Consider the following 24927-nt stretch of genomic DNA (forward strand, 5'->3'; position numbering starts at 1 on the left):
GGGCACCACCCCCTGCATCTTAAGACTTAAAAAAATTTTTATTGCGGTAAAATACAATAAGATATAACAAATAATATAAATATATAGTAAATGTAATAAATTATATACAATAAAATTTACCACTTTAGGTGTACAGTTCAGTGGTATTAAGCATATTCATATGGTTGTGCAGCCATCACCGCCATCTCCAGATGACGCTTTTCATCTTCCTCAAGTGAAACTCTGTCCCCCCTTAAACACTAGCTCCCCATCAGCCCCTTCCCCAGCCCCTGGAAACCTCCGTTCCACTTTCTGTCTTTATGAATCCGACTACTCTGGGCCCCTCATACTAGTGGATCCTACAGGATTGTTCTTTAGTGACTGGCTGGTTTCACTGAACATCATGTCCTCAAGGTTCATTCATGCTGCAGCAGGTATCAGAATTGCCTTCCTTTTTAAGACTGAATAATATTTCATTACCTGGATGGACCACATTTTGTTTATCCATTCATCCATCCATGGACACTTGGGTTGTTTCCACCTTTTGGCTGTTGTGAATAGAGATGCTATGAACGTGAACGTACAAATATCTGTTCGAGCCCCTGTATTCAGTTCTTTTAGGAATATACCCAGGAGTGGACTTGCTGGATCACATGGTGATTCCATGTCTAACTTTTTGAGGCGCCTGTGTCTTAAGTCTTTAAGACTCTGGAATCCCCCACCTAACAGAGAGGCCTCATAGTACTTTGGTGTCTTGGTCTCAGGGTCAGCTCAGACCCTCATCTGCAGCGCTGGAGAGATCTGAGTGGTCTCCTCTCTCCTGAGTCCAGGCTCGATCTGGAGTGTCAGGGAGGGGTCACCCACCCTTGACCTTTTTAGGGGATAAAAGTGAAGCCATGTCATCACCGGCTGCCCACCCCCACTCCCTGAGGGGGCTCCTCTAAGCTGCCCCAGGACCCTCCCCCGGCATCCACGCCCTCATGAAGTCCTCTCCCCTGAGCGCAGACTGGACTCAGTGACTTGCCTCTGACAAATAGAAGGTGACAAAGTGACGGAACGTCCCTTGTGAGATTGGAGATTAAAGACTGTGGCTGCCATCTTGCTCAGGCCCCAAGGAAGGAGCCACTGTGTCCAGCCAGCAGCCAGCAAGGACCTAAGGATGTGACAGCCTTGGGGGCCTGGAAGCTCCCTCCCAGTGCTTTCTCCATCAGCTGCAGGTTCTCTTGCAAATACACCCCCTAGCCCTCCTCGTTTCCCCAGCCCGTCATCCCCAAACTCCCAGGAGCCATTCCAGCAGCATGTGAGGACAGATTTCAGGCATCCTTGCCAGGATTTGGAAAACGCCCCATATCAATAACTCCCCCTTCCCCAGCCCAGTTCTACCCCCCACTCCAGATCCTCAATATCCACTTTCCCTTCTGCGGGGTCCTGCGGGTGCAAGCCTGCTTGGCCACAGCTCCCTGGAGAACAAGCCATCTCTGCCCATAGTCAGGTCACACGAGAGTCACCCGTCATGACTTGTCAGGGGCCTGGAGGGGAGGCGGGCAGATCTGGGAAAGGACATCTGCCTCAGGTGAGGTCTGCACAGCCCGGGCAGCGGGAGGCTGGTCTCCTCCAACCAGGTTTGTGGCCACTTCTGCTGCCAGCAGTTTCGGGGGGATCCGAGTTCTGGGGCTGGGGGCTTCCACCCTGATACCCCGTCTGGGTCATGGGGTCCACCCTCTACTGTGGATCTTGACATTGGCCCAGGAGATGGCGAAGCACAACCATCCTTTCCTTTTCCCCACCACCCCAGGATCAAGTCTCTGGCCCAACTTCCAGCAAACCTGCCCTCCGGCTTTAGGGGCTGTGACTCTACGTGCTGCATGGTGGCTGTATGAGGGTCTTGGGGCTGCCACAGCGGGTACACAGCCAGGGTGGCTTAAACTACAGAGTTTTATCAACTCACAGTCCGGACGCTGGATGCCTGAGATCAAAGCGTCAGCAGGCTGGTTCCTGCTGAGGACTCTCCTGGGTGTGTAGACGCCGCCTCCTCCCTGTGTCCTTACACGGTCGTCCCTCTGTGTGTGTCTGTGTCCTAATCTCCTCTTCTTATAAGGACACCAGTCAGATTGGATTAGCGCCCACTCTGATGGCCTCATTTTACCGTAATTACCTCTGTAAAAGCCCTATCTCTAAATACAGTCTCATCCCAAGGTGCTAGGGTTTAGGACTTCAACATACACATTTTAGGAGGGATGCAGTTCAGCTGGTAACAGGGGCCCCTGGATCTCACTGCAGCCCTGAATTGCTACTGGATGACCTAAACTTTCTTCAAGGCTTCAGGCTGGTCAATGTCTGATCCTTAAAATTTCCATTGACCCCGTATCTCTCCAACGCTGGAGACAAAGCTTGCCTAGGCCAGTCCACTCCAGGCGAGCAGCTGTCACAACCCTATCACCAGCGACCCTTGAGGGATGGGAATTGTGGATAAACCCCAGCTTCTTTGCCCCAGGGTTCCACCAATTCCCACTTCTCAGGGGTTGAATCCGTCACTCAGAGAAGCCATCAGATTTTTCTGCAGGAAGTCCGTGACACAGATGGGCAGGCGCAAGTGAGCTCTGGGGCCGGCTGGAGGAGTGGGTGACACAAGAACAGGGAAAAAAAAAACAAAGAACAGGGCAAGCCAGTTGACGAAAGCCAGCCAGGCCAGCCTGTGGGCCATCTATGCATCACTGGGAGAAGACTCAGTTCTGGGGGCACGGGGGAGCCATCGAAGGTTGTAAGGACACGATATGGTGGGAAGAAGTGAGAACAACCCATGTGTGCTTGTGCTTCTGGGAGAGTCCGACTCAAGCAAAATTCCAGTCTTAACTCCCTACATCCTGGCCCCCAGCCTTGAGGGACCCCTCCCCGTCCTTCCCAGCCTCCTTGTCACAAACCCCCACCCCCTGGTCCCAACTGGCCTGGCTCATTCTGCAGGAGCCCCGGGGGCCGTGCCTCTTCCGCTCCCACCTCACCTGTGCTCCGCATCCCGCCCTGATGGCCCAGATGGGGGCCTGGGCTTGTCTGCCCCCATCATCCTGAGCTCCTGGGTCAGGGGCCGCCTGCCATGCTGCCCCTCTGTGCCCAAGCACCACCTGTCCACCTGTCCCCTGGCCTCCCCGGCAATGCTGCCCGGCCCCCAACCCCGCTGCTTTGTCGCTGACCCAAGCCTGGCCCCATCTAGGGCTGGTGGCCCTAGGGCCCCTTCCTGCTGCTGCCATCCCTCTAAGTGGCTTGATTTGATTGAGCCATGCTGGATGCCACCTAATGTGACTTTGCTCAGCCTAACAACATTGATGGTGGCTCAGGGAGAGAGGCAGCTGGCGAGACAAGAGGCCAGGACTCAGAGGGTGGGGGTCACTCGGGGAGAGAACGATGGCCGTGGGGGGAGGAGGCTGCGCCCCTCAGTCCAGCCCTGCTTCGCGCGAGCCGGGACCAGGGCCCCTCCCCAGGACAGGCTCCAGGGGGCTGAAGGCCCTGGACCGGCCACTTCACCTCCAGAGCCTCAGGCTCCCCATCTATAAAATGGAAGTGGGGACCCCAGCCCTCCACAGAGACTGGTCTCCAGGCCCAGTGTCCTATTTGGTCAAGACGTGGGCTCTGGGCTTCCACCACCCCCACCCTCGGCTAAGGGTCCTGGGCAGGCTTGAGTTCTTCCATTTACCTTCTCTGAAAGGGGCCAGATGCCCCCTCGCCACCCACTGGTTGGGAGAATTCAGAGGGCGTGTGGGTGGGGCTGGCCCGGAGCCTGATCTGCGGAGGAGCCGGGTACACACTGGCGGGTGAGCTGACGCTCCCAGGAGATGGGCAGTGAGTGGGGACAGGTCCTGGGTGCCCCAGAGGCTGTCTAGACCTGGGGATGGCTGTGGCTGGTCATGGGGGCCTGGCCTCTCCCTGTCCCCGGCTCCCCAACACCTTTGAGCATGCCACCTGCCCTCTGGGGGTGGGGTCTGGGCACGGTCCATATGCACAGTGGCCACCAGAGCCTCAGTTTATCTTGAAGACACAGATGGAGGCTGGAGGGGAGTTCGGTGGGGGGGGGTGGTCCCTGGCAGCAGGAGAGCGGCCATAGCATCCAAGAGGCAGAGGAGGCCCGCATGGAGGCCAAAGACGGGCAGTCTTAGCCGGATAGGGGGCTCGTGGTTGTGGGAGCGGATGCGCTTGGAGGGGGGCTCAGTAGTGACCAGCCAGGACCGTGGCAGTGGAGCCCAGGAAGGCTGCTGAGGCCTGAGAGCAGCAGGGCTAGCGAAGGCCACCTGCAGGAGTTCCTTTTGTAATAAAAATCAAGATCAGGGGAGGAGGAGTAGGCAGGTCAGGAAGGAAGGAAGGAAGGACAATGAACACCTAGGACGAGGCTCAAAGAGGAGGGACCTCGGCTCTGAGCTGCCCCAGCAGGAAGGGTCCACCCGGTCCTAGACACATTTCCACCAGCTGTGACCCAGCACCCTTTTGCTTTACTTGAAGGAAATACTGGGAGTTCCCTGGTGGCCTAGTAGTTCGGATACCGGGTTTTCATGGCTGTGGCTTGGGTTCAATCCCTGGTCAGGGAACTGAGATGCCGAAAGGGTAGAGTCCTAACCACTAGACCACCAGGGAATTCCCACAGCAGAAACCCTTAAATCCTGCTGGTGGTACTAAAAAATCAGCATAATAATTTCAAATAGCAATAGGACAATATCTAGGGAAATAGCACTATGTCTATTTTAAAAATTGAATGTGTAGTTAAAAGCCTTCCTACAAAAAGACAGCTCCAGGCCCAGATGCTTCACCAGTGAATTCCACCAACATCTAAGGAAGTAATGACACCAATTCTATACAGACTTCCAGAAAACAGAAGAGGAAGGAGTACTTTCCAGCTCATTTTATGAGGCCAGTATCATCCTGATACCAAAGCCAGACAACTTTCTTATAACAAGAAAATAAAATTACACACTAAAATCCTTAAGAAACACAGATGCAAAAATCCTTAATAAAATGTTAGCAAATCTAACCCAGAAATATATAAAAAGGATAATATTTTTGACCAAGTGAAATGTATCTCAGGAATGCAAGGTTGGTAAACATTTGAAAATCAGTATAATTCAGCACAGCAATAGACTAAGAAAGACAAATCAAAAGATAATCTCATAAAAAAGAAAAGATATCTGATAAAATTCAACATCCATTCACGATTAAAAAAAAATAAAGACTCAGCAAACTAGGAGTGGATGGAAACATTCTCAAATTGATAAAGAGCAACTCTGAAAAACCTGCGAATAACATCATACTTACCGGTGGGAAATTGAATGCTTTTCCCCCAAAGATTGGGAATAAGGCAAGAATATGAGGTCTGGCCACTTATACTGAATGTTATACTACAGGTCATGGCCCATACAATAAGTTACCGAAAAATAAATGAAAGGCACACAGATTATAAAGGAAGAAAACATCCTTTCTCACAGACTGCATAGTCATCTCCATAGAAAAACCCAAGGAATCCACACACACCAGTGGAACTAATAAGTGAGTTTAGCAAGGTCACAGGATACAAAATCAGCACACAAAAAATCAATTGTATTTCTATATACTAGCAATGAGCAACTGGAAATGGAAATTTTACAAAATCACCATTGACTATAGCATCAAAAATAATGAAATACTTCCCTAACAAAAAATATATATATAAGATCTGTGTACTGGAAATGACCAAACATTGCTGAGAGAAGTTAAAGAAGATCCAAATAAATGAAGAGATACACCTTGTTCATGGATGGGAAGATTCAGTGTTAAGATGTCCTTTCTCCCCAAATTAACGTATAGATTCAAATGAATCTCAATCAAAATCTTAGTAGGCTTTTTTGTAGCAACTGACAACCTGATTTTAATTTATTATTATTTTTTAATACTTATTTTTATTTATTTATTTATTTGACTATGCCGGGTCTTAGTTTCGGCACGCAGGATCTTTTAGTTGCAGCACGCGAACTCTTAGTTGAGGCATGTGGGATCTAGTTCCCTGACCAGGGATCGAACCCGGGCCCCCTGCATTGGGAGCACAGAGTCTTAGCCACGGGACCACCGGGGAAGTCCCGACAACCTGATTTTTTTTTTTTTTTTTTTTATAATTACACATTTTTTCTTGTGATAACAACTTTTTTTTAATTAATTTATTTATTTATGGCTGTGTTGGGTCTTGGTTTCTGTGCGAGGGCTTTCTCTAGTTGCAGCAAGTGGGGGCCACTCTTCATCGCGGTGCGCGGGCCTCTCATTATCGCGGCCTCTCGTTGTGGAGCACAGGCTCCAGACGCGCAGGCTCAGTAATTGTGGCTCACGGGCCTAGTTGCTCCGCGGCATGTGGGATCTTCCCAGACCAGGGCTCGAACCCGTGTCCCCTGCATTGGCAGGCAGATTCTCAACCACTGCGCCGCCAGGGAAGCCCCCGACAACCTGATTTTAATATTAAATGAAAATGCAATGAACCTGTATTACTAAAATATCTTTGAAAAAGAAAGTTGGAGAAGTCACAGTACGCAGTTTCAAGACATGCTACAAAGCTATGGAAACGAAGAGAGTGTAGTATTGACATAAACATGGACATACATATCAATGAAACAGAAAAGAGAGTCCAGAAAGAGACCCACAACAATGGTCAAGAAATTCTCCACAAAGATGCTGAGGTAACTCAGTGAAGAAAGGATACTCTTTTCAGTAAATGGTGTTGGATCAACTGGGTGTATCTGCCAAACAAATAAACAAACTCACATTGCGCCACACACCAGATTAGCTGGTCGTAAATCATAGACCGAAGTGTAAGAGGTGAAATGACAAAACTTGAAGAGAAAACCTGGGAGAAAGTCTTAGCCACCTTGGATTAGGCAAAGATGTCGCAGATGGGGCACAAAAAGCACAAGTCCTGAAACAAAAATGTGATATTTGGATTTCATCAAAATTAAAAACTTCTGATCTCTGATAAACTAATAAGAAAGTAGGAGAGTGATTTCCCTGGTGGCTCAGTGGTTAAGAATCTGCCTGCCAATGCAGGGGACACACGGGTTGGAGTCCTGGTCCAGGAAGATCCCACATGCCACGGAGCAACTAAGCTCGTGCACCACAACTACTGAGCCTGCGCTCTAGAGCCCATGAGCCACAACTACTGAGCCCACGTGCCACAACTACTGAGCCTGCGTGCCTAGAGCCCGCGCTCCACAACAAGAGAAGCCACCGCAGTGAGAAGCCCGCGCACTGCAATGAGTAGCCCCCACTCGCTGCAACTAGAGAAAGCCCACGCGCAGCAACGAAGACCCACCGCAGCCAAATATAAATAAGTAAATAAATTTATAAAATAAAAAAAAAAAGAAAGTAGGAGAGCAAGCCATTGAACGGGAGAAAATATTTACAAAACATGTATCTGGTGAAGGTCTTGTATTCGAATGTATAAGTAATTTTTTAAAAAGCCAATTTTTAATCAGCAATAGATTTGAACAGGTGATTCATAAAAGAAGACATACAGACAGCAAAGAATCACATGAAGAGATGCTGACCATCATTAGTTACTGGGGAAATGCAAACCAAAACCACAATGAGATACCACTATATACGCAGTGGAATGGCTAAAAAATCAGAATCAACAACCCAAAATCCTGAAGATCCCAAGAGAGCCAAGGGGCCGGGGCGGGGAGGGGGGACGCAGGACGGTGCAGCCTCTCAGAACAAGAGCTTGGCAGTTTCTTATAAAGTTAGTCAAGGGCCTGGGAACCACAGTCCCACTCCGAGGTGTTTCCTCAGGAGAAAGGAAAACACGTGTCCACACAAAGATCTGCACACAACCATTCAGAGCAGCAGAATTCACAATGCCAAAAACTGGGAACAACCCAAATGTCCACCAACTGGACGAATAACCAAACCTCGGGCCACCCGTCCGGTGGAGCAGGACTCAGCAATAAACAGAAGGAGCCATGATTACAAGCTGCATCATGGATGGACCTCAGAAGCTTTGCAATACGTGAGAAGCCAGGTACAAAAGTCTACATAATCCATTTATATGTATTCTTGGAAAGGCAGATCTATAGGCAGAGAAATCAGGTGGGTGACGGCCAGGGTCCTGCGGGGGGAGGACAGGCTACAGGGGGTCCTGAGGGAATTTGGGGGCAACCAAAATGTTCTATATCTTGACTGTGGTGGTTACATGACTATATATTTGTCAAAACTCATTCAACTGTACATTTTTCAAGAGTATATCATGCCTCAATAAACCTGACTTTTAACACATGCTATGAAATTAATACATATGCGTGTTTGAAAATAAAATATGGTGTTAGTGAGTGTATGTACGGGAACTCTTAAACCCTGCTGGTGGGACCGTGAATGGGCTCATCATTTCCAAAAACAATTGGTCAATATCTAGTGAGGCTGAAGACGTGAAGATGTGCACCCCCTGATAGCACAGCAGTTCACAGCCCCCCACCCCTGGGAGAGACCCTGCCCCCTGCGTGCACCAAAGGCTTGTCCCGCAATGTTCCTTGCAGCTCTATTGTCATGGTCAAAAAAAGAAAGGAAAAGAGGGACAGGGAGGAAGAAAGCCAAATGTCCTCCAACAGAAACATGAACAAAGCAAGTGGGTTTTCCCTGGACGCTGGAATATCATGCAGTTAAATAATCAAGGAATCAGGGTGATAAGGGATAAATTTAGGAGTTTGGGATCAACAGTACTACATATAGAAAAGATACTATATATAAAAAAGATAAACAACGAGGACCTACTGTATAGCACAGGGAGCTATATTCAGTATCTTGTAATAACCTACAATGGAAAAGAATCTGAAAAAGAATACAGATATAGATATAACTGAATCACTTTGCTGTACACCTGAAACTAGCACAACATTGTAAACCAACTATACTTCAAAAAAAAAATTTTTTTTAAATCAACAAACCAGAGCCACTTGGGTCAGCATAAACGCAGCCCGAAAGCATATTGCTGAGCAGAAGAGCAGATATATCAGACCTGGTGCTTTAAGAACATGCCATGGAATTGTAAATCAACTATACTTCAATAAAAAAAGAAAAAATAAGAACATGCCATGGATATCATGAATCATTTCTATATTCGTGTAACAGAAGTATGAAAAACTGAGAGAGAAATACCCAATTCAGGGCAGTGGGAGTTTTGGGGGGAGGGTTGGGCAAGGTCTGGGAACACCCGGGACTTTAAGAAGAAAATATCTACAGTAGCCACATTCTTCACTCTATCTCCTCACCTGCTGTATTTTCTTCACAGCCCTTATCAGAACCTCACGTTGCAGTAGGAATACACCGATCTGTTGGGTTGTGTATCATCTGCCTCCTTCTGTTAAGATGTCAGCTGCCCTCTGTCTCCCAGCATCCAGAACAGTGCCTGTCACATTGAAGGGGCTCAATAATGTTTGAATCAGTCTTGATTTGCACTGTTCAGCATTATCCCGACTTCCTGGCACCCCAACCAGAGACGGGCCCTCCCACCTGCTTCCGACCCCTTCCACCCCCCTTCAATCCAGAGGCATAATGATCTGCATTCACACCGCAAATGTGTAAATTTTGTTGGTGGAAGGGTCGGTGGGCAGCCTGGGGAAGGGGGGATGGGTGTTATTACTACATTTCCTTCTTTATACAGTCTCTTGGCATTTTTAGAGGGTGCCGCCCAACAGAAATATTACGCAGCACAACTGTGAACCAATGAGTCATTTCAAATATTTTGTGTCCACATTTAAAAAGGAAAGGGAGGACTTCTCTGGTGGAACAGTGGTTAAGAATCCACCTGCCAATGCAGGGGACACGAGTTTGAGCCCTGGCCCGGGAAGATCCCACATGCCGCAGAGCAACTAAGCCCAGGCTCCACAACTACTGAGGCTGCACTCTAGAGCCCGCGAGCCACAACTACTGAGCCCATGTGCCACAACTACTGAAGCCCGCGTGCCTAGAGCCCGTGCTCCACAACAAGAGAAGCCACCGCAGTGAGAAGCCTGCACACCGCAACAAAGAGTAGCCCCTGCTCGCCGCAACTAGAGAAAGCCCGCGTGCAGCAACGAAGACCCAATGCCGCCAAAAATAAATAAATAAAATACATAAATTTTTTTAAAAAAGGAAAAGGAACAGGTGAAATTAACTTTAGTAATACCTTTTATTTAAACCAATTTGTCAGGAAGAGGATCCCTTCAACATGTGACCAGCACAAACAATTCATGATACTTTATGTTCTGTTTTTGTACTAAGCCTTCAAAATCCAGTGTCTTCTTGACTGGCATGGCACCCCGCTCCATGCTGGGTGGCTCAACCTCGGAGCTTCTTAAGAAGAGCTGCGTGGGAAGTAAGAGTCCTCTGGTGTCTGGAAATGTCCTATTCTGCCCTAGCACCTGCAGCATGACCTGGAGGATGGTGGGCCTAGAGAGAGGATGTGAGGTGAGAACTCCTGTCCCTGGGAACGTGGCTCGCTTGGCTGCTGGCGACAGGTCTTATGCCACGCTGAGCAGTGCCCTCTCCGGGAGACCTACGTTCACACTCTAGAAACTTTCAATATCTTCTCTTTATTCTGATGACTTTGAAACTTCATGATGATGCAACGTGGTGGAGTTTTTGAATCCGTTAGCTGGTTTGCTGTTTTTATTGTGCAGGTCACTTGGCGGCTTTTCCACTTCAGAGGTTCTGGGAAGAGCTTTGTATTATTTGTTCACAGTTGTCTCCTCCTCTGATCTCATTTTGGAAACTCTGTCCCTCAAGTGCTAGACTTTCTGCACAGATCCTCCACCATCTCTTATCTTCTCTTTCCTAGTTTCTGTCTCTCAGATTTTTGTTCTTTCTTCTGTGAGATTTCCTCAACTCATTCTTTCAATCCTATTATATTTTTAAGTTTACAGATTTTTTTTTTTAATTTCACAAGGACTCTTTCTTGTTCTCTGCCTGTTTTCCAAAGTGCCCTGTCCTAGTTGCAGGGGTGCCTTGTCTTTTCCTATCTGAGGATGATCACCTAAAGTTTTCTTCTGGTCTCTGCATTAACTCTGTTTCATCCAGTGTCCTCTTTTCCATTGGTTCTCAGTCTCTCAAGAATGTCTGAGCGAGGCACCAGGATGCAGCTTAGTGCCCATTCGCTGGGGCTATGGGTTGTTCCCTTTTCTGATTCCTATAGCCTGTGAATGGTTGAGTAAAGTCTGATAGATCCACACAATAGAATACTAAGTGCCCAAGTACCATGGTGTTGAGAAAACCTCTTATTAAGATGAGGAAATGCTTATGTTACCAGCTATGCTGGGAAAGCTGGATACAAAACTCTATCAAAAGCAACAGTAGGGGACTTCCCTGGTGGCACAGTGGTTAAGAATCTGCCTGCCGGGCTTCCCTGGTGGCACAGTGGTTAAGAATCTGCCTGCCGGGCTTCCCTGGTGGCGCAGTGGTTAAGAATCCACCTGCCAACACAGGGGACACAGGTTCGAGCCCTGGTCCGGGAAGATCCCACATGCTGCGGAGCAACTAAGCCCATGTGCCACAACTACTGAGCCTGAGATCTAGAGTCTGCGAGCCACAACTACTGAAGCCCGTGAGCCTAGAGCCCGTGCTCCACAACAAGAGAAGCTACCGCAATGAGAAGCCCGTGCACCACAACAAAGAGTAGCCCCAGCTCTCAGCAACTAGAGAAAACCTGTGTGCAGCAGCGAAGACCCAATGCAGCCACAAACTAAATAACAGAATAAAAAAAAAAAAAAGAATCTGCCTGCCAGTGCAGGGGACACGGGTTCGAGCCCTGGCCCGGGAAGATCCCACATGCCGAGGAGCAAATAAGCCCATGCGCCACAACTACTGAGCCCGCGTGCCACAACTACTGAAGCCCTCGCACCTAGAGCCCGTGCTCCGCAACAAGAGAAGCCACCGCAATAAGAAGCCCGTGCACCGCAACGAAGAGTAGCCCCCGCTCACCGCAACTTGAGAAAGCCCGCACACAGCAACGAAGACCCAACGCAGCCAAAACCAATTAATTAATTTAATTAATTTTAAAAAGCAACAGTAAAGAGACCTGAAAGGAACCACCCTGCGACATTAACAGTAACTCTGTCTGGGGGCACCATCTCTTTTCCCCCTGCATCCTTTCCTGCAGCTCCACATTTTCTGGGTCCTGATGCGCTGGGGGGTCCCTCTGCCCTAGGTTTCTGCCCAGCACCACCCAGTCTGGTCACCTCTTTCTTGGCCACTTTTCATCATCTCCCACCCAGAACTCGATGCTGGGGTGTCTTGTTCTCCCTGCCAGGCTTTGTGGGCAGTACCAGTTCATAACACTCAGCCAAATGCCTGAATTGAGGTCTGCTGGTGTACTCTCCAGAGCCCACAGCGCAGACAGACGGAACAGGACTCCTGTGGCTGTGGAGGGCAGCCCCCAAACCCAGCCTGCCCTGGCACACAGGAGCCAGCACACCTCCAGGGTGCCACCCCCATCGGGACCCTCAGGGACTCAGTGATGGACAGACCCCTTCCTCACTCCCCAGGCCTCCAATGCTCCGTGGGAAGGCCCAGCCCCCTTCATTCCCAGTTTCTGCTCTATTTATGTCTTATGAATTCAGTTATGTAAATAAAGGTGGCCCAGCCCAGGAAGGCACACCCTCCCCCTTCTCCTCCCTCTCCCTCCCTCTTCTGCTCCCCACTGTGTCCACACATTTCAGGTATGTCCCCCCCCATTTCATACAGTTATGAATAAACTCTACATATATTCTTTCACATCTCTTCCTGCTAGAACCCAACTTGGGCCACCCAGCCCCTCCCCCAGACTGCTGGGCCTCCACCCAACCAGAATTTCCTCAGGAAAATAAGTTCCAGAGAGGGAAGGGCCTCTCTGAAGGTCACACAGCAGGGATGACCTTCCCAGCTCCTCAGATTTATCCCACCTCCAGGAAGAACCTGTAGCTTCTCCCCTGAGCCTCACAGCCACCCAGAGTGGTGCCAGTGACCCTGCTCACAGGCAGGAACCCACCAAGATCACAAGCAAGATCCCAAGTTCACAGCTGTAGGGAGAGTAGGGGGCACCTACGCAGATCTCTGTTGCCCGTACGAGTGCCCTGCCCCAAGAGAAGTGGGAGGAGAGCTGGAAGAGGGGTGCAAGGGAAGGGGAGAGGAGGATGGGGGGTTGGGGTTTGGGGGCACCCATCTCGGAAAGCTCCCCTCCCCCAGCACCTGCATCCAGCACTTGCACATTCAGCCCTATGCAAGCAGAGCCAGACTTTCTGACCTTTGCTTCTGACCTTTGCCTTCTGGCCACTGCCTGAACCAAAACAGGCTGCTCTGGGGACAGGGTTCCAGGTGGGCTGGTAAGAATGGGGGTCTGGAGGGCACCCCCAGAAATGCCCCTCCTCCTGAGCCTTCAGACAGTGGCAGGGCAGGTGTGTGGAGGTCAGGTTACCAAGCACCAGCTACCTGTGGGTACGTCACAGGGTGCTGGGAGCAGCTTCAGCTCTGCTCTGGGGGCTGGAGGGAGGGGGGAGCCATGCGTAGGGGAGAACCACGGGTTCCAATGTCCCCCAAAACAGAAGTAGGGAGAAGGGCCCCAAAGACAAAGGACAGCATCTAACAAAAGAGCTGACCCGGTGGGCCAGGGAGGGCATCCCAGGGTGATGGTGGCCAGACAGTGGTTGACAGTGGAGAGGCAGCCCAGACAGATTCCAGAGAAATGCGAGAGGGAGAATCAGGATTTGGTGATGCACTGGAGACCTCAGGATCCCTGCCAGGAGTCCAGCAGGTGGGTGGGCAGAGGAAGTACATTCAGGAGATGGGAGCGGGTCAGGGGAGAGGGATCCTGGTGGGGTCCTGGGCATCTGGCAGTGGGAACATTAGGAACTGTCCAAGGGAAAGTGGAGGGGAATGCAGAGAGAAGGAGGTGGGAACGCCAGCCTGGAAGCCAGAACCATGGGAGAACTTTCCAGAAGGAGGGCATGACCATCAATGTCCCCAGATACTGAAAGGCCAGGAAAGATGAGGCCCCAAAGTGTCCATGGGGTCTGGTGACCCTGCGGTCACTGGGGGCTGACTGCTGGGGTGTGGGGGGGGGGCCCGGAGGGAGGGGTTGTGCTGTTGGATGAACTGTGCTGGAGGGTGCTTAAGGGAGATGGCACGGGACCCTTGGGCTTAAAGAGGCATCCCAGGGGCCGCCCTTCCCCACTCCAGTCCAGCCTGCTCTGGGCGCGGTAGGAGGGTCGCCTAGGAGCCACGGTGCGGGGCAAGTCGGGGGTCAGTCCTTCCGGCAATCAGTACCCGGGAAAGAAGCTGTGAGGGCCCGGGAACGCGGAGGAGACGAGAGGAAGGGGCGTGGAGTCACAGCCCCCACCCCCGGCCGCGCGCCCGCCACACACCGCACCTGTCTATCCACCGCTGCTGTCCCCGCGGGGAGCTGCCGTCTGCCGGTCCGGGTCGCCCGGGCGGGGGTCTGCCGAGTGAGCTCTGGGTTGGGGGTTCTGCGGGGCCGGGTCCGCGGAGAGGGCCCCGTGGGGTAGGAGTCCGCAAGGCAGGAGTCGGGCACAGGTGCGCGGGGAGGGGTCTGCGGGCAGGGACTCCCGGGCCCGCAGTCGCTCCCCGAGGCGCGGCAGGAGGGCGGAGGCGCGGGCGGGGACCCTCGGGCAGCTCCCGCCCCCGCCTCCGCCCCCGCCCCCTCCTCCTCTCCCTCCGCCGCCGCCGCCGAGCGTAGCCGCCGGAAAGTTTGCTCGCGGCTGGCGCGGGGCGCGGGCGCGGAGCCGGCGCCGACCCTGATCTGGCAGCGCCGTGGAGACGAGCGGCGGCCGGCCCCTGACCCGTGCGCGCGGAGGACTGCGGGGATCGCGGAGCGGCCGGAGCGGCGCGCGGTGAGCACCTGGGCCAGGCTCGAGGACACGTTCCCGGCCAGGGGCCGAAGGCGGGAGCGCGGGACTGGCCGGCGCGGACCCCTATCTTAGGTGGGCGGTCTCGGGCCCCGGGTGTCGCCGTCCTCATCCCCGTCGGACACCCCGTTCCCAACCCCAGGATGCGCCCTTCCAGCTCGTACGGTCAACCTGGTTCCGCACTATCGAGAGGGTTGGGGGGTCTCAGCGCTTCCCCCGTCCTCTCCTCCCTGGGGAGCGCGTCTCGGGGGAAAAGGGTGGGGTGTCTGTGAGCGCCAGGCGCGCTGTCCTGCTGCCCCTCTCCGCTCCCGACTCCTCCCTCCAGCACCCCCGCTTCCCCGCCCCCCCCCCGCCCCGCGCATACACAGAACCTCGGAGACCCCCAGAGGCGCGGGGGGCAGCCCTGCTTCCCTCCAGCGGGTCCCTGCTTCCCAAAGCTCCCCAGCAGTATCTTGGTTACACGGGTTTCACCGGAGGGGCCGAGGGGCGTCATCCGCGGAGCCTACACTTGTCACTTTGATCCGCAGGGAGGGCAGGTCACTGCCCTGCCTGCTCCTTCCTCTCCGGCGGCCCCCACTCACACTTCTGGGCCGCAGGATTTCTGCCCCCACCAGAAACGGACTGACTCCTGAGGTCTGGGCGCCCGCATCCTCCGAGGACCTGTCCGGGCTGTTTTCAGCCCTTCTGTGCTGGGGGATGAGGGTTGGTGGGGGAGTAGCACCCTGGCCCACATCCAGGCCCGCCCTACCCCCACGGAGTGGGAGGAGGACGCAGGAATCAGGCTTTGTCAACAACCTGTGGCCCCGATCCCGCCCTGGGGCCATGACCTTCCGCTACTTGCTCTGGTTTCACAAACACCCCCCACCCCCATACCCATCAGAGGCTGGCAGGCCTCAACCACACCCATTCAGATCCTGGGAGGAGCTGGGGTGACCAGCGCCCCACTCTCCTCCATGGAGATCCACCCATCCTGGGGGGCCCTCCCCCAGCTGCAGGTCTGGGAGTCCTGGGGCATCCCCAGGGGAAACTGGGGAAACAGCTGAGCTTTGAGCACCCAGGAGTGGTGTGTTCTACCAGGCGGGGAGACAGACAGAACACGGGCCAGTCAGCCCGTGGTGGAAAGAGGGGGCTGGGAAAGAGAGGAGTGGGTGAGCTGGGGCCGGGGGACAGCTGGCCCTCCTTTCCACTCCGCCAGAGTCTCTGATCCTGAGCTATCTGTGCTGGGCAGGTGCAGTCTAGGGCCAGAGAGGAAGCGAAGCCTCCCGGTCCATGAAGGGAGAAGGCTTGGTCCCTGGCCGGTAGTCCCCCGCCTCCACCGGCTCCCGTGCCGTGCCAGGAGGGTAATAAGGTGGAAAACAGCAGCCCTGACGCCAAGGCCAATGGGAGGCTTGGAGCGGCACCTCCGCGTCCCAGTCTCAGTCCTCATTCATTCAACAAATATTTATCCCTGGGGCTGGCAGGCTACCTCTGGGGTTGCAGTGTCCCCCACGGAAGGGAGGGGGCCTGCACGTGATAATCTGTCCTTCCCTTCAAGTGGCAAATCTCATTGTCCTCCACGGTGTTGAGGAGGCAGCGACTTTTCAAGTAAGGAAACCGAGGCTCTGAGAAGTTAAATTATTTACCCTTGGTCCCGGGACCAGAACTGGGCCTTGCAATGTCACCCTCTCCTGGGTGCTCAGGGCAGGGACCTCAGAACCTCAGCCTTGCACAGCTGAAAGTCATTCCACAGCCCCAGACTCTGCCCAGTCCTCATTCAGAGAAGTGTCTAGATATCTTGCCCGTACTCCCCCAACAGGCATGGGAGCCTCATCCACTTCTGCCCCTTCTTGTGTTTATATCAGAGACTTAGTGAGAGGTATCATTCTCTGCCTCTTGTACTGGTGGGGGGGGGGGGTGCTGAGGCCCTGATCCCTAGGGACGTGGGGCCACAGGTGCTCTGAGCTGCGGTACCAGCCTGTGATCTGTAGGTGCTGAACTGTGTGGGGTGAATCTTCAAGGATTCCCAACCCCACATACCAGACCAGGGATGGGAGTAGGTGTTATGGAAAGGCCTCCCTATTCCTCTGCTCTGGCTGCCATTGGAGGGGCAGTGAAGAAGGGGCCCCAGGGCAGCCCATCCCTCTCTCCCCTCTACCCCGGGGCTCAGCTTCTCTCTGTGGTTCCCAGACTAACTGACCCCTAGCTGGAAGGCAGGCTGCCTGGGTGTGGCCCCGCTTACCCTGGGTTCTCCTAACAGCCCTAGGAGGTCAGCAAGGTGAACTCCCACTTTTCAGATGGGAAAGTTGAGGCACAGCCTGGCCACCACACCCCAGCTGGACTCTGAGGGGCTGACGTTTTGCCTTGGAGCTCCTCACTGGACTATCCCCGCAGCTTCATCCTCCCTTCACCACCGGCCGCAGGGCCTCTGGGCAGGGGGCAGTATCCTTCCTCCCCATGTTCCCTGCCTGCATCTCCACTGTCTACTCCACCCCAGCCATCCCTTGTCACTCTCCACTTGCCCTGCCCCCAGAGCCTCTAGCCATTCAGGCTGCCTCTGTCTCCCTGAGTCTTCCCAGCCACCTCCCCTCCTCCAGCAGCTGGGCATGGTGCTCCTCACCCACCTGGCTCCGTAGCCTCGGTGGGCAAGGGCAGGGCAGAAGACCGGGCTGTTTGATAAGAATCAGGAGATAAGGCCCCTTGGGCTGGGGACACCTGAATTGTCCCTTGTCCTCCCCCTGCCTGGGGGCTACTCCCCTGAGAAGGCCCTCCGCTCTGGCTCCTCCACCGCAGCCCTAAGCCTTGGCTCCTCACCTGGACCAGGGCCTGGGGACCAGCGACTACTGGGCCGTGCCTCACCAGGCCTGACCCGCGCTGTGGCCCAAGGGCCAGGGTGAGGAGCCCCACAGCAGGCTATGGTCCAGGTGCCCACCCCATGTGGTGGCATCTCAGGGTCCCGTTAGGGGTGAGGAGTGAATCACAGAGGAGCCCACGTGAGTTGGCCCCATGAGGCCCCATCTGGACTCTGATGGGAGGAGGCTGAGATTCAGGGTTGTTCAGGAGCCCTCCACCTTCAGTCACAGCCTGCATCCCTCCTGGACCCCACCTTCTCCCTGGCTTCTCCCAGGCACTGCCTTCGAGCCAGCCAGTTTCGTCCATCTGTCCATCCATCGGTCCATCACATGCTCACTCTGTGGCAGGATGCCATCCACAGCCCTAAGGGGGCTTGCATGAGTAGTTCCTAGGGGCCCCACCCCTAGGCCCCAAGGGAAGCCCCTCCCTACTGCCCTTGTGGAATCAGTGGATCAGAAGATGGACTCTGGAAGCAGTGACACGATGACTTACGGGGCTGCTGACGCCCCAAATGCAGGATCCGGACAGGACCAGGCACCTCAGGTCCCCCCTGCAGGCACCACGAGGGCAGGGGTCCTGTGTCTGAGCCCCCGGCAGCTGGCAGTGCTAATCTCAAAGGAATGTGCTGCAGCTGCCTGCGTGCTGTGGCCCATGGGACCCAGGAAGCCCGGCTGGAGTCTTGGGCGGGGCCCAGGGGAGCACCTAGACACCCCAGTCCTGGGCAAGGGGGCATGGGTGTGACAGGGACTACCCTAAGCATATGCTTGGCACTCCTGGCCCCTGCCAAGTCTGGGAGCTGGCCCAGGGCCACCTCGATAACCATGCCCCTGGGGACCAAGTGATGGATGGTCCTGGTACCCTGCCCCAGCCTGCCATGCTGACTTTCCCAGGAGCTAAGAATAGGTGGGAAAAATAGCAAGGGCCGAAGGGAGGAGTTGGGCAGCTAGGGAGGCTGCTCCCTCCTCTGACATCTTTGGTACCAGGCAGGACTGGGGCCGCTTAACCAACATGTAGGAGAGGGGCTCTGGGACTGTCTGAGCCTCCACACAGACAGCCACGGGCTGTGAGATGGAGCAGCCCCCAGGACCCTGGGAAGAACCCCCAGGCGCAGGGCCAGACCCCCAACCTGCCACTGGCAGAGTGACCACTTCTGGCATCCCCTCCCTCCCAGCTCCCACTTCGTCAGTAGGATTCGGAGACTTAGAGGGATGGTTTTAGGGGAGCAGGACACCCTGTTGATCACAATGGAGACCAGCTGGGCCTCTTCACTCCTGGGTGTCCCTGCACAGACCCTGCTGCTCTGATACTCAGCAGCCCCCAGAGGAGAGTGCACCCACGAGGACCTCTTTGCTCCAGCTGTGCAACCCCAGCCAGATGTGGGGGGCAGCTGCCCAGAGGCATGCCCCCCATCCTGCCACACTGCCCCCACCTCCTCCTGCTTCTGCTGCTGGCCTGCCAGGTGAGCGCTGCTGCCAGTGCCCCCGTCCCACCAGCCTGCCTGCCCCTCATGCTGACGCCAGTCTGTCCCCTCTGTCCGTCCATCTGTACCCCCAGCCGCAGGCCCCCTCCGCTCAGGTGATGGACTTCCTGTTTGAGAAGTGGAAGCTCTATGGCGACCAGTGTCTCCACAACCTGAGCCTTCTGCCCCCCCCAACTGGTGAGCCCCGCCTTCGGCCTGAGTCCTGTCCCCCCAACCCCACCCACCATTTACAGGTGAGGAAATTGAGCCATAGAGAAGCTGGTGACTAGCCCAGGGCCACAGACCAGGACATTTAAGAAATGGTAGAACTGCCCCAGAACTGGGGTGTTTCGTGACCCTCCCCTGCTGCTGGGCACCCTGCATGCCCAGGGCCTGGACACCGTCTTTCCTCCCATGGAGCAAAGCCTCGTGGCCCAGGAGGCAGACAGTGTGTGGGGGAGGTGGACCGAGAGGGGCAGACAGAGGGCACCAGGCCTGGTGAGGGGGAAGGAGATGGGCCATTATTTGGAGGGCTCAGGCAGACTGGGGTACAGCGTTCTGGACAAGTTCTGAAGATCACTCAGGTGCAAAGAGAAGGATTGGGGCAGGAGGAGCTGCCTGGGAGGCCAAGCCATTGTTTGGGGGAGGGAGGGGGCTGGTGCTGGGCCCAGAAGGATGCCAAAAGAATTGGGGTTCAGCCTCCAGAGATGGAAGTGCTGCTAGAAGGGCACTAGGAAGACGGAAGACCCTGGGTGGAGATGTGGAGTATCTGAGGGGAGGTGGCCGGGCAGAGCTGGAGCTCAGGACCAGGCTGGACAGGGGCGTCAGGACAGGCAGGATGATCAGGGAGACCTGGGAGGCTGCTTCCTGGGGCACAGAGAGCGTGCAACAGGGGGCTATGCGGGCCAGGCCCTGCTGAGGAGCAACCCTGTCCCCGCCTCTGCAGAGCTGGTCTGTAATAGAACCTTTGACAAATATTCCTGCTGGCCGGACACCCCTCCCAACACCACAGCCAACATCTCCTGCCCCTGGTACCTGCCCTGGCACCACAAAGGTAACCACAGCAGGGATGTGGGGGGTTGGCAGAGGGGGCTCAGCCCAGGGGCGGGGCGCTGACCAGAGCCTGCCCCCACAGTGCAGCACCGCCTCGTCTTCAAGAGATGTGGGCCTGATGGGCAGTGGGTACGTGGGCCGCGGGGGCAGCCATGGCGAAATGCCTCCCAGTGCCAGATGGACGACAAGGAGCTTGAGGTCCAGGTCAGCCCACGGCAGGTGCAGTGGGGGCTTGTGGGGAGGGGCGAGATGGCCCTCTCCAGCCCTGACTGGCCACTGCGATTTGCAGAAGGAGGTGGCCAAGATGTACAGCAGCTTCCAGGTGATGTACACCGTGGGCTACTCCCTGTCCCTGGGGGCCCTGCTCCTAGCCCTGGCCATCCTGCTAGGCCTCAGGTATGCCCACCGCCCTGCTCATGGGGGGCCCCAGTGGGCAGGGTGGGCGGGGACTGACTCGCTGTCCCCACAGCAAGCTGCACTGCACCCGAAACTACATCCACGTGAACCTGTTCGTGTCCTTTGTGCTCAAGGCCAGCTCTGTGCTGGTCATCGACACGCTGCTCAAGACCCGCTACAGCCAGAGGATTGGGGACGACCTCAGCGTGAGCATCTGGCTGAGTGACGGGGTGAGCTCCCAGATCCGGCCTCTTGGCCTCTGGGCCCTGGGTGGCAGGCAGCTGGGAGGCCCACACTCATGCTGCCCCCGCGGCCAGGCAGTGGCCGGCTGCCGGGTGGCCGCGGTATTCATGCAGTACGGCGTCGTGGCCAACTACTGCTGGCTGCTGGTGGAGGGCGTGTACTTGCACAGCCTGCTGGGCTTCGCCACCATCCCTGAAAGGAGCTGCTTCCCCCTCTACCTGGGCATCGGCTGGGGTGAGTGGGCCGGTGTGCGGGGGGCCGGCGGGCTGGCCGGGGCCACGGGACCACAGCTGTTCTCCCCCACAGGTGCCCCCATGCTGTTCGTCACCCCCTGGGTGGTGGTCAAGTGTCTGTTTGAGAACATCCAGTGAGTATCTGACTGGAGGGTGGGCCAGCAGGGGGGTTCACCTCTCCTGGCTGGGAGGTGCTAGGCTGGCCCCGTGGGGAATGGCCATGTGGCTCAGAGTGTGGGAGTGGCTCAGGGGTCTCTGGCCAGAGGCAGTGGGGGGCGCTAAGCAAACCTGGTTCCCCGGGGGTGGAGATCATTGGTAATTATCTCCCTTCTTTTCCTGAGGCACTAATTAGATCCCAAGGAATCAGGGGGCGGGGGTCTGTGAGGCTGCCAGGACATGAGCAGGCCCCACCCTGCAGGTGCTGGACCAGCAATGACAACATGGGCTTCTGGTGGATCCTGCGCTTCCCCGTCTTCCTGGCCATCCTGGTGAGGAAATGAGGCACCTGCTGGCACCGCAGGGAGGGCCGGGTGGCTGCTGGACTTGGCCCGCCAGCCCCTTCCTTCCTCATCGGCCTGCAGCAGCCCGAGGAGACGGACAGCATCCTGCCTGGGTGGACAGGGAGGGAGGCCTGGCACTCACCCAGGACACTGGCTGGCGCCCTGGGCCTTGGGCCAGGCTGTCCATCCTTGACTGGGTGCCCACAGCCCCAGGGCCCCAGGAGCCAGGGTCTGCCTGGCTGCCAGGCCCACCTCCAGGAGGGACAGGTGGGGGCCAGGAGCTGCCCTGAGCTGTGTCCCACACACACACAGATCAACTTCTTCATCTTCATCCGCATCCTTCACCTCCTGGTGGCCAAGCTGCGAGCCCATCAGATGCGCTATACTGACTACAAATTCCGGTGGGTGTGGGCGTTGGGAGTGGGAGGGCGCCAGGTGGCTTGCGGACCTGCACACCCCCGGGGGCCAGAGGGAGTGTAGGTGGGGGTGGGGGCACCAGAGCCCCGGGGGGCATGCTGGGCCGGTGGCTCAGTCTCTGCCCCCGCAGGCTGGCCAAATCCACGCTGACCCTCATCCCCCTGTTGGGGGTCCACGAGGTGGTGTTTGCCTTTGTGACCGACGAGCATGCCCAGGGCACCCTGCGCTCCGCCAAGCTCTTCTTCGACCTCTTCCTCAGCTCCTTCCAGGTGCCTGCCCGCCCCTTAAGCAACCGCCCAACCCCCAGGCCAGCCTGGGTGCAGCCCTGACCTCCCACATCTCTCCAGGGCCTGCTGGTGGCTGTTCTCTACTGTTTCCTCAACAAGGAGGTAGGTGGGGGAGTGGGTCTGGAACCAGCCCTGGGGTTGGGGTCAGGGGGAGTGTAGACACCCTGGCCCCACCCCTCAGGGGTGTGAGCCCTTCGTGTCCACCTGCACTTACTGGGCTCAGTTTCCAGGACACTGGGTGTCAGGCCTGCTGAGATGGGTCCGCCTCAGCCTGTCCTCAGGGAGTGCACCTGAGGGTGAGGGGGCCCCCAGGTGTTCCCAGACCCCAGCGTTCTGTGGTGACAGAGCCTGCCTGGCTCCACACCCAGGGCCAAGGGGTTGGGGATCCTGAGAGGGTGGCATGGGCAGGCCCTGGGACTGGCCCGACCCGCCTGCCCACCCCAGGTGCAGTCGGAGTTGCTGCGGCGCTGGCACCGCTGGCGCGAGGGCAAAGCACTGCAGGAGGAGCGCCATGTCGGCAGCCACACGGCCAGGCCCTCTGGTGGCCCCCCCAGTGAGAAGCTGCTGCTCTCGAGGGGCGGTGGCAGCAACAGGACTAGCCAGGACCCCTCTGCGGAGACCCACTTGGCTGGCGGCCTCCCTGGATTGGCTGAGAACCCCTTCTGAAGCCCCCTGGAACGCCAGCTGTGGCTGGACTCAGGTGCCCAGAGAGGGCATCACTGGACAATCCAGAACCGATGCCCAGTGGAGGCGAGAGCGTGGGAGCCAGACAGCGCCCCGCTGTCCACATGTTCCCCAGTGTGGTGGTCTGAGGGGCACCTGCTCTGTGCCGAGGGGTGGGGGAGGGGGTGTGGTGGGGAAGCTGTTCTGTGAATGCATGCCCGTGTGTCCCCGTGTGTGTCAGTGTGTCTGAGTTAGGGAAGACATGTGTCCTCCAACAATAAAGAGCTCTGTGCTCACCCTGGGTGGAGAGCTGGGCTGGAGGAGAGGGGCCGGCTGGGCCCAGGCCCTCCCCGTGAGAAGGGAGCAGCCGTGGACGGCCCGTGCTGGCTTGCTCCTTCTAGACTTCTTGTTGCCCCATCATACAGGTGAATTGGAGCTGGAACAACTGAGGGTGTGAGTGGTGGCTGGTGGTGCCCCACCAGCACGTGCTGTCCCCAGCCCAGTTCAGGTGGGCTCACCCCCACCCCGGGCCAGAGTGGACGGGCCCCACTCAGTCTTGGCCCCTCAACCCCCGGAGTGTCACCATTCACCCGCAGAGGGGCATGAAGGGCGTCAATGGCCGAGGGAAGCCACCGACATCACAGTCCTTCTACCAACCCCACATGAACACCCCTGGTTCCCTGCTAGAGCCGAAGCCGGGGCTGGACTCAGGCCCAGCAAGGGCATCACTGGCTAATCCAGAACTAGATAATCCAGAACTGGATGTCCTCTACTGGCCTCTGCTTCATCCCAACTCTAGCCACCCCAGCAATCCGCAGCCCATGTAGCTGACTGAAGCAGGGAGAGATGGACCCCCAAAATCGAGACCGTCCAAGTGCAGGCACAGCACAGTTTTCCAAAGACTGCGGCACAGCCCAACACAGCCACTTCACAGAGAATCACTGCAGTCCTTGCTGCTCCAGGTGCATGCGGAAGGGCAGCTGTGCGCGACGGTGCTGCCCATTGCCTGGCGGGTGGGCACCCTGCTTGGCAGTCAGCGAGGGCTGGCGCTCACGCAGGAAGAGCCAAGTGGTGCGCCCTGAGTCCACGCTGCCCCCCGGGGCGCGGTGCGTCTGATGCAGAGGGTGGAGGCAAGTGCAGGAGCAGTGTGGGGACTGTAGTCACCCCTGAAGAGCACCCCTTGTGTCCGGTGCCATGATGCCTGGTTGGGGGTGTGCGTGGAGGGAGGGAGGAGCAGGGGCGCTGTCAAAAGAGGAAGGGGCCACAAGAGCCAAGAGCACAAGCCAAACGGGCCAGCCAGGCGGCCCTGCTCCTAGGACCTGGTGGGGGGTGACTGCTGGGACCTGGGGGAGGGGGTGTCCACAGTCCCTGCCCGGCCACGTGGGCTGAAGCTGCTCAGGCAGAGCTGAGCTAATTGCAGCAAATGAAAGGACAGGAGGCCTCTCAGGAAAGGTAAATAGAATTACTCACCTTCCAGGCACTGGGGCCCTCCTGAGGGGGCCCTCACCTCGTGCCACCGGACATGGCAGGGACGGAGGGGCAGGAGGTGAGTTAAGGTAGATTGGGCTCTCCTGCGGCCCAGGTGGGAAGCGATGTTACTATGATCGGTGGGGACTGCAGGGCAGGGAGGCAGTGTGGCTGGCTGCACCTTTGAGGACCTGAGACCCCTGACCTTGAGGCTTCAGGTCACCTCTCATCCCAGGCTCCCCAGGTCCCAGTGCTCCTTTGAGCCCCTGCCCACAGGGGCACCCCTGCCAGCCCTCCATGGCCAGAAGCCTAGCACAGGGAGGGCACAAGTTCTCCTTCACGCCAGCTGAGCTCAGGGTTGGTGACTGCCCTGCGGGTGTGCCGCTCACCTAGGGGCCTCCTGACAGCCCTCCCCATCCTGACTCCCTCTGCCCTTGTCCTCCTTCACCCTGTCCCTGTCCCCAAGGGAACTGGAGCAGGCCGGTGGAGTCAGGAGTGGAGGTGGAGGCCTGGAAGGGGCTGGGCTCATCCAGCCAA

General features: G+C 56.3%; 1 protein-coding gene and 1 long non-coding RNA gene across 7 annotated transcripts; one reads left to right on the forward strand and one right to left on the reverse strand.

Moving 5' to 3' along the window:
- Positions 1-4144: 4144 nt before the first annotated feature.
- On the reverse strand, positions 4145-14510 carry LOC309650611. Its single transcript, XR_014257639.1, has 3 exons — positions 14348-14510; positions 6430-9376; positions 4145-6079 (listed from the first exon to the last, which is right to left on the reverse strand). It is a non-coding gene; the product is annotated as an uncharacterized lncRNA (long non-coding RNA).
- Positions 14224-23219, forward strand: GCGR (glucagon receptor). 6 transcript variants are annotated; one of them, XM_082442087.1, is made up of 14 exons: positions 14675-14828; positions 16072-16183; positions 18962-19131; positions 19227-19329; positions 20078-20185; positions 20267-20388; positions 20474-20580; positions 20654-20810; positions 20898-21190; positions 21475-21544; positions 21869-21957; positions 22104-22242; positions 22321-22362; positions 22705-23219. In XM_082442087.1, exons 3-14 carry the CDS (start codon positions 19072-19074, stop codon positions 22924-22926), a joined length of 1512 nt encoding a protein of 503 aa, XP_082298213.1. In that variant the 5' UTR covers positions 14675-14828; positions 16072-16183; positions 18962-19071; the 3' UTR covers positions 22927-23219. The 6 variants fall into 6 exon arrangements, 5 of the variants coding, with proteins under 5 accessions (XP_082298215.1, XP_082298213.1, XP_082298212.1 ...); XM_082442088.1 differs by lacking the exon at positions 16072-16183 and having other exon boundaries at positions 14676-14828; positions 20898-21057; positions 21130-21190; XM_082442089.1 differs by lacking the exons at positions 14675-14828; positions 16072-16183 and adding an exon at positions 14224-14423.
- The last annotated feature ends 1708 nt before the right edge of the window (positions 23220-24927 follow it).

Source organism: Balaenoptera physalus (genome assembly GCF_965194825.1).
Source record: "Balaenoptera physalus genome assembly, chromosome: 20".
Taxonomy (NCBI): Eukaryota; Metazoa; Chordata; class Mammalia; order Artiodactyla; family Balaenopteridae; genus Balaenoptera; species Balaenoptera physalus.

Bases quoted from the DNA above. Each gene is read 5' to 3' on its own strand.
- GCGR (XM_082442089.1), top strand. From the start codon at position 19,072: ATGCCCCCCATCCTGCCACACTGCCCCCACCTCCTCCTGCTTCTGCTG. The intron at 20,186-20,266 runs GTAACCACAGCA...CTGCCCCCACAG, and splicing joins CCTGCCCTGGCACCACAAAG to TGCAGCACCGCCTCGTCTTC. The intron at 20,581-20,653 runs GTATGCCCACCG...CTGTCCCCACAG, and splicing joins GCCATCCTGCTAGGCCTCAG to CAAGCTGCACTGCACCCGAA.